The sequence below is a fragment of the Marmota marmota genome, unplaced genomic scaffold, assembly GCF_001458135.2.
Source record: "Marmota marmota marmota unplaced genomic scaffold, marMar, whole genome shotgun sequence".
Lineage (NCBI taxonomy): Eukaryota > Metazoa > Chordata > Mammalia > Rodentia > Sciuridae > Marmota > Marmota marmota.
In genome coordinates, this window is record NW_026000016.1 from 20,834,451 (window position 1) to 20,852,274 (window position 17,824).

The window sequence follows — 17,824 nt, forward strand, 5'->3', positions numbered from 1 at the left end:
CCCCTTCTCAGACTATACCCAAAAGACCTAAGAAGAGCATACTACAGGGACACAGCCACATCAATATTTATAGCAGCACAATTCACAATAGCTAGAATGTGGAACCAACCTAGATGCCCTTCAATAGATGAATGGATTTTAAAAATGTGGCATTTATACACGATGGAATATTACTCAGCACTAAAAAATAATAAAATCATGGCATTTGCAGGCAAATGGATGGCATTAGAGCAGATTATGCTAAGTGAAGTTAGCCAATCTCTAAAAAACAAATGCTGAATGTCTTCTCTGATATAAGGGGGGGTGACTCAAAATGGGATAGGGAGGAAGAGCATGAGAAGAAGACTACCACTAAATAGGGAAGAGAGGTAAGAGGGAAAAGAGGGAGAAGGGGAGTTGCACAGAAGATGGGAGGAGAACCTCATTGTTATAAAGAATACACATATGATGTTATAATGAGAAAAAGAAAAAAAAAGTGTGTCACATTAGATTGGATAGAGAGAAAGGATGGGAGAGGAGGGGAGGAGTAGGGAGGATAGGAAGGGCAGCAGAACAGAATAGACAATATGATTGATGTATGTACAATCCATGTATGTATGATATATCAAAATGCATTCTGTCATGTATGAATAAAAAAATAAATAAAAATTTTTTAAAAAAGGTAAAATAGCCAAATTTTTAAAACCCTACAAGTCTAACAAGATTATTTTCCTAACTGCCTACTTCATTAGTGTGTAGGTCAACATAAAATTCTAGGTGGAAAATAATGTTCCTCAGAATTCTGGGGCATTTCTCTTTTGCTTTTCATCTCCAGGGTTACTGGTATAATGTTTGGGAATTTTCTGATTCCCTATTCTTTTTTATATGGCCCATTTTTTTGTCACTTGGAGCTTTTAGGATTCTCTCCATATTTTCAGTTTTCATTGTACTAGGCACTTGTAGATTCCTTCAATCTTCAAAGTCATGTCTTTTCCTGAAATTTTCTTATATTAATAATTTGATAATTTCTTTTCTTCCATTTATTTTTGTTTTCTCCTGGAACTCTCATTATACAAATATGTCATCTTGGACCCTCTTTCTCATATTTCAAATTTTTTATCTCTTTGTTCTGCTTTCTGGAAGACTTCCTCAAAATTACATTTAGTTTCTCTGTTTTCATTTTAGTTGTTATATTCTTCAATTTCCATAAGTAATATCTTCAGGCATTTTTTTTTAAGAGCTAAGGTCTTGATATGTTGCCCAGGCTGGCTTCAAACTCCTGGACTCAAGCAATCCCCCTGCCTTGGTCTCCCAAGTAACTGGAGCTACAGGTGCATCCTGTAGCTCAAGGGTTTTATTATCTTTCTCTATTTCCTTTTTTTTTTTTTTAAACAAAAGAATATTATTTTTGGAGCCTTTCCCCAAATACTCCCAAATTACCTTTGAGAGTAAGGCACTAAAAAACCAAAAAGGAAAAAGGCAGGGCATGTGAAGAAGTGAGTGTTCAGGAGAACGTCCCTCCATTGACTACTAGCTGGGCAGAAACCCAGCTATTTCTCTGGGAGATCTGCACCAGCCTGTATTTGCACATCTTTTTTCTTGGCTGTTTGGGAAGTATTTTCCTCTCTCTTCCCTGGAGTACCTCTTTGATTCTCATTCTCACACAACTAGACAGAAGTTGTTTGACATGTGATTCTGCAATACACTGAATGCAGAAGCAGTTCCAAGAATCCAAGTGTGTTCTATTAAGCCAGACATTAGAGAGATGAAAAAATGTAAAGCAGTGCAACTTTTCCCACTAAATTTTCTCATTTTAGATAGTTTGTTCTTTAAAATTTTTTTGTTAAAATGTAATGTACTTGTTTTTTAAATGTATTTCAAAACTTTTCAGTTTTATTAAGTTTTTATACTATAAATATCAACAGGCATAACCCACATGCACCAGCATCCTCAATAATATTCTTTAAAATTCCTCCTATTAAATTCATTTCATTAATTTTTGGAATGCAAAGGGGCTGCCTCAAATGACAGTGTACATTAAGAGCAGGTGAAACCGCAGGCAATAGTCCTCTGCTTCAATTCTCTTTCTGTGAGGTTCTGAGGCAACACAGCTCTACAGAAGATTCTCAATAGATCTCAAAAATGGTAGTACATGCAGAGAAGACAAATCCAAGTGCAGGGGGAGTTGAAATGGGTATTCCAAAGAGAACAAATCACTGACTGCTTCATGACAAAAGGGTATAAAATAAAAACCAGAGAGCAACTGGTTTGTCCTGAGGTGTGTTGCCATTTGGAGAATCCAGGATCAATTACTACTGGTAGCAAATTAGGTTCTCTGTACCAATAGAAGCCACAATGGCTTTAGGAGAAGTCTAAGCTGCTGAGTTCCAGGCACCACCCTCTAGCCCTTTCCCACAGTCGTTGTGTTCTTGAGCCCTCTGAAAAAAACACCAGGTTGTCTGGAAAAAGAGAACAACTTACTGCTATCCACAAAGAAGGTGATCCTGTCTGATTAAGAACATCCTCTGCTGTGGCATTCACAGGACCAAATGATTTCAGGTTCAGGGTTCAGCCATACAGCTCTTTCCCAAACCTCCTTGCAGAAGAAAAGGAAGAAGCAAAAGAAACAGAAATTATAACTCCCACTTAAAAAGAAAAATGGAAGTCATGTCCATAATGCCCTCTTCAAACCACCTTATTCTCAATTCCTACACCTTATTTCATTCCAAATCTTTGAGTCTAAGATAAACTATTAGCCTGCCCAGGAAAGTCATCTCTCAAGGTTCTACCTATGAAATGATTTCACTACTCCTTTGATCTTCAGGCCTCCTCAGGAGGATCTATAAGACTTGTACCTGTTACCAGTATATTTCCCCAAATCAGCCATCAACCCAGGTAATGTTTTTTGTATATTATTTGAGCCAGGGAGGGCTTCCCAGTCTCCATTTGGCTCTTACTACTCTATCGTGGATCAAGAAGCCAATGTGAGAAATCTGCCATTGCTGAACTATTCACCCCAATGCCTAACTTTCTTGATAACTTCATTTGAAGAAAGTTCATCTATTACCTTAGCCTCTCAGATTCTGAGATTATAGGAATGCAATACCATGCCAGGCTTTTCTTATTCCAGATCTCAGCCATTCTTTAATATACCAATACATGTCCTACTTATAAGTGTATGTGTGTGTGTGTGTGTGTGTGTGTGTGTGTGTATATATATTTTTTTTTTCAGCCAATTTTGACCATTCCACCTGATCTTTGACCACATCAGAACCTGTAATCCAATGATTCTACCACATTTCACTATCACCCTCCTCAGGACCCCATTCCTTAAATTTAGAAACCATGATCCATGATTATATCCTCCCTTACCTACAACTTCCAACAACTACTCCCTCTTCATCCATCACACTAACTGACAATCCTGGGTAAACCCAATTCTCAGAGCCAAGAAATTAGCCACTGAGAGAGAATATTTAAAAAGCAATACCCTCATAAGCATTCCTTACTTTAAATAAATGATTACAAGTTTTAAATGGACCCTCAGGACTTCCCAATAACCCTATATTTCACTAAGAAATTTACTCTTCTCTCCTAAAAGATTATTGCAAATCTTCTAAGGCCAAATTACTTAGCAACCACTTCCCTGGTTGTCTCAAACCTTACACCATTGCTGTTGGCTTCTCTGGAATTTCTTCTTACCTATGACATGAAGCTATTTCCTCCTGCTTATACCCCAGGCTCAGTCCTTAGCCAGGACAGACTCCATCATCTTACTAAACCTAAGTTCCTTTACTGCCTGTTCACATTTATTCACACTGAAACTCAAATGTAGCTACTTTATTTTCTATAATTGATCTAATCTGTCTCCTTTACATGTGCTGTTCATTTGATAACTAATCTAAAATTCTTCATTAACATCTACCCTAAAAAAGAGCCAGGAAACTTGAAACTTGTCAAATAATACCTCAATCTCTTCCAGTTAATATTCAGACTAAGTTAAACTCCTTATCAGGACTGATTTAAATGGCTGCTCTCAGGTAAATTTTTCTCCAGGGTCTTATCAGTAATTCTTGATGGTGAGAAGGCCTTACATGTGGGGCATGTCTCTAGATCCTCACAGGTCTCTCCTGCAAGAAGGTAGTCAACTCCTGTCACTGAACTGGTACCATCTCATCTTTTGGGATGTCATGCTGGCTTCCATCCCTGGTGTCCATGGTTCACTCCCTAGTACCACCACACACACACACACACACACACACACACACACACACACAGAAAAAAAAAAAGGCGGGGAGCAGAACCAAATCTCCTGTACTGGTAACTGTCCCCTGAGTCCACTTAGCACTCCCTCTGTATCCCCAGAACTTTAGCCAGACAAGAAAGTTCAGAATGTGTAACTCTCACAATTTGCTTTCCCTACTCTATGCCCCTTTTTTCCACAATTCACCAGGGCTGAAAAGGATGGACTTTCCACTTCCAAGCCATCCTCCTTCCTCCTGGGAGTTACGAGTCCTCAACATCAGGCTTAATGATGGATGTGATAGAAGAAACTATCATTAGAGTGTGCTAGTGGTAGCTTTTATATGGAAGCTATAGGCAACTTGGAACTTTGGAAAACCAAAGATAAACATATTGACTTAAACTTACCCAAAACATTGTCATTTCAAAAATTCAACAATTAGCCTGTAATTCCAGGAGCTAGGAAGGCTGAGGCAGAAGGATCACAAGTTCAAAGCCAGCCTCAGCAACTTAGCAAGACCCTAAGCAACTTAGTGACACCCCGTCTCAAAATAAAAAGGGTTGGGGATGTGAATCTATGGTTAAGTGCCCCTGGTACTAAAAAAAAAAAAAAAAAAAAAAAAAAAAAACCTTAAATAAAAATTTTTTAAAATTCAACAATTAGCATTTACAGTGTACTTTATATACGAAGGACAAAGATTACATTTAGATTACTACTCTGTGGGTAAGGAGACCTACAAACATAATAATAACAATGAAATTTTATGTGTTGTGTTTACCAAAACAAAGAGAAAATATGCCTAACTCATTTGTCAAATTATCTTCTCTATCTCTATCAAACTAAAAAATGTGTGTGATGGAAGGATGATATGAATGATTTCAGGTCACAATGTCATTGTCAATTAGCCTTCCTCTGACTTACTTCATTTTCTTCTCCACTCACAACATGAAAAAACAGAAACCATTCCTTAGTGAGAAGAAAAGAGAAAGAGAAGCCATGAAGCAAGTTCAAGTTTCTCAATTAACAAAAATAAATATGTAGAACTAAAGCACCAATCAAAACAGCCCTAGGGCCAAGGGAAGTATGTATAACACTGTAACAACCATTTTCAGAGACTAATGAAGTAATTAAAACAAATGTTTTTCTTGTTTGTTTGTTTGTTCTACTTGGTTCCCCTTCCCATGTTGTTACAAAGTATATAACATTTTTATTCCATTACTTAATTTACATACAAAACAACAGCAGAAGAGCTGGTTCAGTTAGCAGAAAATTTCTGCTAGATATTTATACTACGGTCTAAGAGCACACTGCATGCTACCTGTTAGGCCTACAATAATTGAAAAATGAAATATCTGTTCTCAAATTTACTATCATAATTGATAGTCAATAAAGAGAAACAATTTTACTTACAAGAGAAAAAACAAAGATACTTAACCCCCAATGATGGGCATTCAAAAGTGGTGGAAAACTTGACAAAATGATGCACCAACATTTCCCCAGCAATATTTGCAGGCTGACATGAATCCCAACTACGCACTTGAGAACACTACAACCACTGAAGAGGAAGTGTTCAATGAAGTGCCCACTGAAACACAAGTGAACTATGGTATACGTGGCCACCAGGATAGATGGATGGATGGACAGATACACAGATAGATATCCTGGCAACACAAAATAAGCACAAATAAATTTTTTGTGCAAAGAACTAATAAGCAAGTATCTGTTAGTAAACATGAAGTATCCAACTGTTCAGTCTGTTTTATTTGGATTCTTGGCATTAGCCTTCATCATTTTTTCTATGTTTATACTTGTTGATTTCCCCATTGGATGAATATTTGTGGAAAGTAGAGCCTGCCTCCTATCTTAAAGCCAAAAAGATCAAATACTCACCTTCTCAAATTCTCTTGCAGGTGGTGTACAGGCAGTGAGTGGCCTAAACTCAGCCAATCCAAGAGAACCACTAAGGATTTTGAATCAGAAATTAATAACACAAAGAAGAATGGTTGAAAGAGCAACTCTACAGCAACAATAAGTATCCCAAAAAGCAGCAGCAAGGTCCAGTTTCCATGATGCTGGTGGTACATGCTGCAGAATCATTTTTACCAGGCAACCTAAGTGATATACTTCCAGACCCTAACCCAACTACTCTTACAGTGCAATTTTCACATAGTTCCTACCCACTTTCAAACCCAGGTTTCTCCAGACAGTAAAGCAATATTTAAGGCTTCCCAATACACTTTAAAGAAATTTCTTTTGTGCTTAAATCACCACAGTTGTTGCAAGAAAAATGAGCAATGGACAGCAGGAATGACATAGAATAACAAGTTCAGTTCTGATAATTCAGTTACTACTTTGTCACCATTTATTCATTCCAAAACTTTTCTGTTCCAAGAACTAAATCATGTGTTCTCCATCAATTAATATTAAAGGACCTAAACAGTAAGTTCTCTGCTTTGGACTATATTCAAATTCAGGATACATGCCAAAGGATGCAATGGTTTAAGAGTCCTGCTTTCTATAATTTGCCTGAATAAGAATCAAAGATGTATGACTTTAAATGCTGAGGCCTTCCATAAAAAAAAAAAAGTCAAGTCTTGAAAGAACGAATTGCTTTCAATCCCACAGTTTACAAAAACTTCAAGGTGCTCTCTCCTTAACAGGTGTATGTGTTGTCAGCATTACTTCAGAAAGCAACAGATACAATTATTTGGTAACTTTAAAATGCAAATATGAACCAAATAAGAACATAATAAGATTAATGGTAAAGCTACTGATTACCTCCCTGCCTTCATTCATCCCAACCCCAGACTGATGGTCTGCAAGAGCAGGAATGCTTAAAATCATCTGAACCATCACAAAAAGAGCTCTTCTGCTTTGTGCATGGAAGGAGTTCAATACTATTTAACTGAATGCAATTCTTATGTACTAAAGGTATAGTACATATATATTTCCAGAAGTTGATTTCTCATAGAACTTTAAACTGGCACTGTGCTTCCAGGCTTCCAAAACACTGCCACATGGATTCTCACAACTAGATAAGTGTTGAAGAGTTAGACTTGCCTGCAGTCACTAACTGGAAAAGCACACTGAGGAATCTCAGTTATGTAGGCTACCACAACACTTTATTTGCACCCCTTTGTCAGCCCTTCTGATACACTGTAACTCTATCACTCGACCTGCCCCCTAGGAATTCTTAAGGATATTCCATTAATAGCCATATCCCCGAGCCACACAAAACCTGGACTATAAAAGTGCACCGTAAACACTAAGATTCTTCTGCCTTCTTCAAGCCTAGTTCTTTGCCAGCAGGGCCTCAGCTCTGAGCCTGCTTTATGCACATCCCTGCTCCTTCACGCCCACCCCTGCCACTTAAGATTTCCACAGCCACACCAAAGAAGCTTGTCGCACACGACATAGACTTTTTGTTCCCTAGCAAAATTACCCACAGCCAACGCTTCCCCTCAAGCCTGCAACACTGGGGAGGAAGGAGTAGTCCTGCTTCGTTCGCCATATAGAGCAGCAGGGGCTGGGATTCCTCAATCCACTTGGCTGGAGAGCAGAGGGGTCGTCTCGGCGGGGCCTGTCAGGGGCGACCTGCCCCCAGGAACACGCGTGCCGTGGGGAGTGGAGGGCCCCGTGATCTCCGCAGAACCGCCGAGCTGCTGTACAGCCGAGTGCAGGCGGAGTTCTCCGAGGACTGTCCACACCACGCTCCCAGCACTCTGGACCCCCGCACCGCTCGGGACTAAGGTGGGCAAAGGCGCTCCATACGTACCCGAGGAGGCAGCGGTCGCAGACGACGCCACGACTCCCCTTGCACACCGTGTACGCCAAAGGATCCGAGCGAAAGAGCAGCTCCCCGGGGCGTAGCGGGGCCACTGCGCGCAGCCCGTTTCCCCGGTCGGCAGTCGTGAACTTTTCCATCTTCAGTGGCTCCATCCTCCCGCAGCTCCCGCACCTCAGCCGTCTACCAAGTCCCGCAGACAGCGTCTCGCGGACTGCCGGAACCCGCGCGCAGGCGCCCTGTGCGCACACGTACGCCCGAGGGGCGGGGCGGCCCGAGGGGCGGGCGGGCGCGGCGGGCCTCAGAGCATGCCCAGACCGGGCCCGGAGGGAGCCGCGCGCGGCGCTTGGGGACTCTACTGGTGCAGCTAGCTCCCCGCGGCTTTGCTAAGTAAGGATGGGCTGGTTTCTTCCCTTTCAACGTTTTATGATGATAATTTTAGTGCAGTAGAAAAAGTTAAAAGAACAATTCGGTGAACACCTGTATACCCTCCACCTAGATCAAACAATTCTTAACATGTTGCCATTTCTGATCGTTCACTCTACCCACCTGTATGTGTATTTGCTTGCATTTTCAAAGTTGTTGTGTTGAACCTTTGGAAACTAAGTTGCAGACATCATAACAGTTCAGAACTTATACTTTTCCTCATAACATTTTACACTTAGATACTATAATATTCATTTTCACAGAATAAGAGTGATATCCTGAGCTCTTAGCATGTACAAGGTCCCGGATTCAATTCCCCAAACCGCATAATAATAAGTAAATGGGGAGGGGGACAATATCCTATAAAACTACAATGTCCTTATTACACCTAAGAAAATTATACCAGCAAACAAAAAAATATACTGACTTAAAGTATGCCGTGTGTGTTTAACCAGAATCCAACCAAGGGTCATTTCCCCCCCCTCTGATATTGACTCTTTTAGGATAGAAGCTAGAAGCCTTGTAAAATGTTCTGTTTTCAGTATTTGATTTTTTTATTTCATAGAGTCATTTAACTTGTTTCTCTATATTCCCAGTGAACTGTACGCTAAGTCTAGATGTTAGAATCTAAAGACTTGATTCAAGTGAAACATTTTTTAGGGGAAAAAAAAATACTTCAAATGATATTATTCACTTCATATTGCTTCACTTCATGTCAGAAGGTGTATAATATCAAGTTGTCCCACTTTTAATAAAATTAAGTTTGATCCGTTGGTTAAAGTAGTAGCCGCTAGATTTCATTATAAACTTAACACTTTACAGTATAGTAAGTAAAAATGTACTAATATTAACATTACAGTAATATTTGTAAGTGATATGGGTGATATTCTGGTACTGTGAGACTGGCCTGATTCCTGCAACCTGGAGAGACAGACTTTTGAGACTTAACTGGAATAGTTTAGAAGTTTTTTTGTTTTGTTTTTTAAATATCTTTAATTGTAGATGGATACAATACCTTTATTTTGCTTAACTTTTTATGTGGTGCCGGGGATCAAACCCAGTGTTCCACGTGTGCTGCGCAAGCGTTTTACCACTGAGACACAAACCCAGCCCCAGAAATGGTTTTTGATTTGGAAAAAGAACAGTGGATGAGGATTCCAAAAACATGGATTTGAGTCCCAACTCTACCATGTGATCTCAAGTAACTTCTAAACCTGTTTGAAGATGATACTTTAAAGAGTGATGAGATTAAATCTTTTGAAAGAATTTGAAAAATCTTTAAAGTACCATATAAATGTAAAGAATCATTAGACTGAGTTAAGACTTTTCAGTCTGTAATATATGATAATGCCTGTGTACTGAATGCTACCAGTGCTATCAGGATAATTATCTCATACTAGTGGTTCGTATTAAGCATGATACATAGAAGAAATAAAAATATTATTTACTGAACCAAATAGCATATCATAAGGAGATCCAGAGAACCAAGTCCCCAGTTACTAAAGACCATGAGAAAGACTTCTCAGGAAAAAATATGTCAGATGGGATGTAGTCTTAACAGTTCCAAATGTGATTCCAGATATCCAGATATGACCCATTTCCCCTAATGTATGTCTTATTCCTCCCTTCCTCACCCCTGAAAGTCAATTTGATGAGCCCAACCTAAATCTATCCTAAGATTGGGAGCCATCACGGCACAAAGTTCTGAAAAATTAGATTGCTATTTGGACTGACCATACTCTGAAGGCTAATCTTGTTCGGAATTCCTGCCCATGCTCTAAACTCACCCATGCCTAGCTCTCCTTGACCAGATAACAACCCTCCCTAAAACTTTAGCAGCCCCTCATAAATACTGATGTTGGAATCTCAATTTAATCCCTACCTTGAAATGTTAAGCCATGTAGATAATTAACTTGCTATCTCCCTTTATATTATGCTTGTCAGAACCCTGTTAGCTGTAAATTCCCAAGACAACCTCCTTTGTAACTTTTTGTGCTATAAAACCTTTTTCCTGGAGTACTGGGGGTCTGTTCTCAGGCTCTGCAATTTTGGGTGAGACAGTCGCTGGCCAGCTCACTTGTATATACAATATAAGCTTGCTTTAATTTGGTTTAAAATTGGAGTTGGTGGTCTTTTCTTTGCATCGGGTTCAACAAACTAACTTACCCTGAAGCTTATAGGAGTGCCCCCTTCATTGTCTTTCCCCTAGCCTGTACACTGCTTCACTTCCTATTGTCTGAAGCTTGGATGTAGGGCTGATGATGAGCCATCTTCCACTATGAAGAAAAAAGCAACATCACAAAAAATGGTGGAGCAGGAAAGGAAGCACCCTACACCTCTGGACTGTTGGCCTGGTTGGACTGTTAAATGACAAAGACAGCTTGTTAAGTCACTCTTTTTCAGTCTGTGTTAAGGAAGCTATACCAATATTGTCATTTCCCAGTCTTTTTTGCAGTAAATGTGCAGGCACAGACCTGGAATTTGCCCATTTAACTCACCCACTGCAGAGATGTGATTGCTGAAGGAGTTCCAGAAGTTCAGATTGTTAGCAGTGTCAGCAACATGCCCTCACTGGACCAGTTCTGAGGCCCAAATTTAGTGGATATATAGACCACATACCCCATACCTATTTCTCCAGCCCTCCTGGCAATCATGTGTGCAAGAATTCCAACCCTTTAGTAACCTCTGTCTTAATTCAGCCACAGAATCTGTTTATTTGCAAGCCAAAAATTGACAACCATACCACTCTTTACCCTCTCACAATGCCCAACTGTACTAACCTTCTTTCAGGTCCTAAGAGTGCCACAGTCTTTCTCACCTCAGGGCCTTCCCAAGCATAAAACACACTTGCATGCGAGTATGCACACCCATGTACAACCCATCTCATGTTTAATTCCTTCATTTTAATTCTTAGTTGCCGCAGTCTGGCTGGGCACAAAATCACGAGCCACCACACAGCTTGTAGATTCAAACAGCAACTCTTTATTCCCGAACTCACACCAGCCGTCTACAATCACGTTCTGGGGAAATCCACGTTCTCTGCCCAAATCCACCCCCCACTGGGCTTCTGTCTCCCAAAAAATACTGTCTGAATCCCTTGAGAACTCAAGGGGAACTCAGGCAGCAGGATACGCCCTATTCCCAGCAGGAATAACCTTAAACCTGGATTGTCCTAAACCGGGAACGCCCTAAACCCGGATTATCCTCAACCAGGAACACCCTAAACCCGGATCCGCCCTGGTCCTTGAGCAAGGTCACCTACATGCAATGTCACTGCAAAATGTCCTATTTCCACGAGTCCTTCCACTAAGCAACATGGGGTACGCTGGCAAGGAAATTGTCATACCTACTTGGCTAATGGCTCCCAGCACTTAGTAAGCTAAGGCCCCATTAATGACCCTATTCAAAGAGACCTTCTCAGGCTGGGGTTGTGGCTCAGTAGTAAACAGCTTACCTAGCACTAGAGCGCTTGTCTAGTATGTGTGAGGCACTGAGTTCAATCTTCAGCACCACATAAAAATAAATAAATAAAATAAAGGTATTTCATCCATCTACAACTAAAGAAAAAGAGAGGCCTTCTCAGAATGCTCCATCTACACTAGGGTCCAAGTGAAATTTTATAGGAAAACAGTCTTTAATCTTTATAACACATAATGATTTGCAATTATTTCTTATTGTTGTCATTATTTCACTCATTTAGTATTTCTTACCTATTAGGTATGCATTCATATCAATGGTTTAATCACTGTATCCAGAACTTAGCATAGAACTTTCCCTGTTTTTTTAAATTTATGAAAGTACTTGTTTCTGTATATGACACTAACAGCTTTCACAGTCAATTATTATAGCAATTTTCACTGCAATAATGAAAATTAACTGGCAACATATAAAACATATAAAGATATTTCTCATCTCAAGTAGACTCTAGATTTTTACCTAAACAGGAAATGAGTATGTGGATATTAACAATAAATACTAAAAAGTTTTTGATTGTATTAATAGTTACATTTGATAGATATAATTATACCCATGAGTTCACATAATTATTAATCATATACAAGTTTTGGGATTTCAAATACAAAGCTGAATAGTTTATTTTGGCCAAATACAGAGATAAAAGCTTAATTTTGTGACACATGACCCCATACCAGTTCTGAATATGCAATTTTTTTGTAGTAAGGCTTGAACAAAGGGTGCTTAACCACTGAGCATCATCCCCAACCCTTTTATTTACTTATTTATTTTATTTTGAGACAGCATCTTACTAAGTTGCTTAGAGTCTTACTAAGTTGCTGAGGCTGTCTTTGAACTTACAGTTATCCTGCCTCTACCTCTGAAATCACTGGGATTACAGGCATGTGCCACAGCACCCAGCCCAGATACACAACTTTGTGTGTTTGCGTGTGTGTGTGTGTGTGTGGTGCTGGGGATTGAGCCAAATACACAACTTTTAAGATAGGAAAGACAACTAATGAAAAGTAAATCTCTTTCACATCACTGTCAGCTAATGATCTGGTTCTCTTGAGCACTGTTACCATTTTTTTCTTTCTGTACTGGGGACTTCATGCATGTTAACCATGTGCTCTACACACCACAACCCCACCAGTTTCTGTTATATCCTTCAGAGATCTGAATATGTTCTACCATTTGCATCATGTATATGCAAGCAAATATGTATATATAGAAGCAATTGTTTCTGTGGAAAATTGTAGATTACTATTCATATTGTGATGTTGCTAGCTTTGTTGTGTCACAATATCTTTCATTTGACAATAAATGCAATATTCAATGTTTATTAAAATATAAAATTAGTACAGAAAATGGTGATAAAAGTACAGTTCAATGTGAGCATCTCCAGGTAACCATAATTCATAACAGAACATTATTTCATTCATGCTCTCTCCAAATAACTCAAAGATAATCATCACCCTAGTTTCAAACTCCTTAAAATGCTTTTCCTGGCTTTCAATACTAAATATATATAATTATGTAACACATATTTTTAGTATTTAGCTTATTTTGCTCACAGTATGTTTTTTTTTTTAAGAGAGAGACAATTCTTTTTTTTTTTAGAGAGAGAGACAGAGAGAGAATTTTAATATTTATTTTTTTAGTTTGGGCGTACACAACATCTTTGTTTGTATGTGGTGCTGAGGATCGAACCCGGGCCGCACACACGCCAGGCAAGCGCGCTACCGCTTGAGCCACATCCCCAGCCCCAAAACAGTATGTTTTTTGTAATAAAAGTCACTGCAACTAATTCATAGTCACTGATGAGTAGTATTCCATTTTATTAAAAAACCATAATTTATTACTCCATTTAATCCTGATGTCAAAGATCATTGAAGTCGTGGCCTGTTTGGAGCTACTACAAATAATTCTACTGTTTTGTATATTCCATTGGAGATATGTATAGGAATAGAATTGGTGGGTCAAGGGATGGACCTATGTTCAACTTTAGTAAATAATGTCAATTTTCCTGAATTATTTGTACAGTTTACATTCCTGCTAGCAATGTGTAAGAGTTCCAGTACTTCCTCATGCTCACTGCCACTTGCTAGGAGTAGTTATTTTAATTTTAGCCATCTCATAGTTGTGTAATGGGATGTCATTGAGGTCTCAATTTGCATAGTATGAATAGCTAATGATATTGAGCTTCATAATTTAGTGGCTATTTAAGCATATTCCTTTGTAAAGTGCTCATTTTTCTATTGGGTTTACTATATTCACTTCTTAAATTTATTATATGATTATTGAAATATGTAAAAGTAGAAGACTTGTCTAATAAATCCCCCACATACTCATCATTTTACTTTAACAATGGTCAATACAAAGCTAATCTACTTTACCTCTATACATATCTACTTTTCCTCTTCTCCCTGGGATTGTTTTGAAGGAAAATCCAAACATGGCATTATTACATCCATAATACTTCATTGTTCCCCTTTAAAAGTAATCTGTATCGCCAGGTACATGCCGATAATCTGACTCAGGAGGACCACAGGTTCAAGGCCAGCCTGGGCAACTAAACAAGACTCTGTCTCAAAATAATAATAATAAAATAGGGCTGGGGATATATCTCTGAATAGTAGAGCACCCCTAGGTTCAACTCCCAGTACTGAAAAAAAAAGATTAATGAAAGGATAAAGGGACGGATAAATAAATTGATGGGTATAAACAGAAACTTGGTGGTGGCATTCAAGGTTCACTCTAAATTCCTTCAATTTTCCTGTATGTTTGAATTTTCTTAATATAATGTCAAGGGAAAAATGCCATCTTCTCCACTTATAAAGTTCTGTTATGGCTAGTAGTATATCTCAGTGGAAAAAGGTTTATCTAGGATGCATATAATCCTAGGTTTGATCCCTAACAATGCAAAACAAAACAAAACAAAAACAAAAATACCTAAAAGTTTAATAAATATTTTCTTTTTTTGTGTATGTTTGGAGTTGGTTGGTTTGATTGAGTCCAAATAAGGTGACATGTGACATTGAGGTAATATGTCTCTTTGTTACTTTCTTGATTCTCTTGTCACTTTGGAGATATAATAGTTCACAGTGCAGGCAAGAGATACTTAGACCTAGGATCAAATTCTTTCACCAGAGCCAGCAGCAGAACTCTCATTCAGCTGTTGATGCTACAGTAGGTCATTGTGATCCAAGAGGCTTTGGCCATTAAGAGATCTCTATTTGGACTGAATTGCCAGATTCGTGGGACCACAATAGACCTCCAGGAGCCGAATCCAATGCAATCACACAAGAGTCTTTATTGCAAGCTCCAGCCTGGACTCACAACCATTTCCTACTCAGCCATCCCAGGGAGTGAGTCTCGGTCCTTTGTTCCGTGAGATTTTATAAGTTTTTGGGGATACTCTATGCTTCACAACATCACACAGCAAATCATTCCATACCACGAGAAAATCAAACAACAACTCTTAACATTGATCAGCACATTCACTGGCGGGAACAAGTTGGGTAGGGGTGATTGGTTAGTACAAGAGGGGGATTCCTTTGAACTGATTAGTTTAGGCCACAAGGGCTGTACATGCTAAACTATATGGTTTCCCAACATGTTATCAACCACCATAAACTACTGGGGGGGGGGGTCATCTGGCATCCCAGGTATTTTCCCTGTCTCATGCTGATTGATGGTTGCTAGGGGGTTGTTAGGGGTCCTCACCTAGCCTAACTGAGTCAGGGACACCTGGCGCTGCAGATCTCTCCTGTTATTTGTAGACAAACAACTCAACCTCAGTGTGCATATGTGCTTAGGAGTGCTCTGTAGGTTTTTCCAAGGACAAGGGTCATGCCCCCTTCCTTGGACAGGCTTTGCTCTGAGGTAGAGGCTGGTTTCTCAAAAATGGAGTCAGCAGTTTCTCAGGACCCATACTTGCCAACAGGGCCCAAGATATTTTGTCTCAGAGCAAAGATAAAGCTGGAATTATTTAGCTATTCCCCAAATTTGCTTCTCAGGGGCTAACCCTGGAACTAAGAAGGAAAAAGAATGCTGCACAGACTCGGAAGAATCTCTCTCCGTACTTAGATTTTTTCTTACCAAGCTAGATTGTTCACTGGCCCTTGGTTGTCCCAATGGACAGAGGGTAAGGAAGCTTCAGATTACAGGACCCTCACTTAAAAAGCCCATTTCTAAGGCCAATTGTGCTCTCCTTGGTGGGCATGGGAAGGAAGTAGCAGCTTCAGGTGCACAGGAGTCATAGAGCTCTGTGGCAGCCAGAGCATCACTCCGTATTTCCTAGTGGTTGTTTTAAAGCACTACTACCAGGCCTCAACATCCTCCTGTGGGGGAGGACCAGGGACTTTGAGGACTGGCTTGAGGTGAACCTGTGACCCTGTGGAGGGAGCTCAAAGGGTTAGAGTCCCAAAGGGCTTGCCCTTAGGCAAGAAGCATCATCAGTGCAAGGAAATGCTGAGGAAGTTAAAACACATGGAATTACCAATAATTTAGTTAAGAGGCTGAAAGATTTTCTGAACTCTTAATATTCATAAAATTTTAATCAACCATGTTATAAAAATTATCTTTTCTTTATGGAAATTGATACAATAAAATTATTGCCTTATGAAGAGGCAATCAAAATATGCAGCCAAATATATAATAGAGCTCTATCACTATTGATGATAATATTATTTTTCTAGCCAGTTGTGGTGGTGCATGCCTGTAATCCCAGCTGTTCAGGAAACTGAGGTAAGAGGATCACCAGTTTCAGGCCAGCCTGGGTAATCTAGCAAGACCCTGTCTCTAAACAAAAAATTAAAAAACAGCTCAGAGGATAGTTCAGTGGTAGAGAATTCCTGGGTTCAATCCCTAGTACCCCCCCTCCAAAAAAAAAGAGTTTTTTTTCAGTGATGTTTGTAGTATTTGTCAGCTTTTAAAATTTTATGATTTTTGTGACTTTTTAATTCCAAATATTTACTTTTGTACTTAAATTTGAACTCATTGATTTGTGTGTATATGCATGTGTGCACTAGAGATTGAACCCAGAGCCTTGTCCATTCTAAGTATGCTATCTACCACTGAGCTACACCCTTAACCCCATATCCTTTTTTTCTTTTCTTTACTTTTTTTTAGACTGGGGATTGAACCTAGAGGTGCTTTATCACTGAGCCACATCCCAGCCCTTTTTATTTTTTTATTTTGAAGCAGGGTCACAGTAAATTGCTTAGGGCCTTCCTAAATTGCTGATGCTGGCCTCAAAATTGTAATCTTCCTGCCTCAGCCTCCTAAATTACTAGGATTATAATAAGCACATACATACCACTGCACAAGGCTTTTTTTTTTTTTTTTTTTATCTGAGACAGGGTTTCACTATGTTGGGAAGGCTGGTCTTGAACTTGCAGTCTTCCTAACTCAGCCTCTCGAGTTCCTGAATTGTAGGCATGGAACCTCACACCATTCAAAATAACAGAAAGCACTCAAACACATACTTGTGCACCAATGTCCACAGTGGTATTATTCACAGTAACCAAAAATATTAACAACCCAAGAGAACTAGGAATATTAAGAGAGGTTCATTGTGTTTGAGCAGAAGTCTCAAACAGATAATAAGGAAAATAAGGAAATAACAGATAATAAGGAAATCCTGGACATCTTTCTTTAAGTCTTGGAAAATGTTTGATGTTTCTAATGAAAATCCTTCCTCATTGCTTTACACAAAATCCAAATTGATTTCTTAAAAATACACATAAAAATCAATATTTTCTCACACTAATTACAGATTTTCATATCGCTGCTTTTCATGAGCAGACAAACCCCCCAAAATATGGAATGATGTGCTTCAATTCCTCTTAAACCCTAACTGTACATTTAACCCACTGTTTTATTAGAAAGAGGCAAATTAAATAGGAGCAATAAATGTTTAATATGGAATGAGCCAC

The 17,824-nt window shown here is 39.1% G+C and overlaps 1 protein-coding gene across 3 annotated transcripts in view; it reads right to left on the reverse strand.

The window, feature by feature from the left end:
• The window catches only part of Smyd3 (SET and MYND domain containing 3), a 712,936-nt gene extending 704,679 nt beyond the window's left edge, over positions 1–8,257 (reverse strand). The window contains exon 1 of one of the 3 annotated variants that reach the window (XM_048809264.1): positions 7,998–8,256. In XM_048809264.1, coding sequence (XP_048665221.1) covers positions 7,998–8,161 — 164 coding nt within the window. In that variant the 5' untranslated portion in view covers positions 8,162–8,256. Of the gene's footprint in view, positions 1–2,460; positions 2,576–7,997 lie in introns of those variants that run through there. The other 2 variants (XM_048809265.1, XM_048809266.1) reach the window with 2 other exon arrangements.
• Between the last annotated feature and the right edge of the window lie 9,567 nt (positions 8,258–17,824).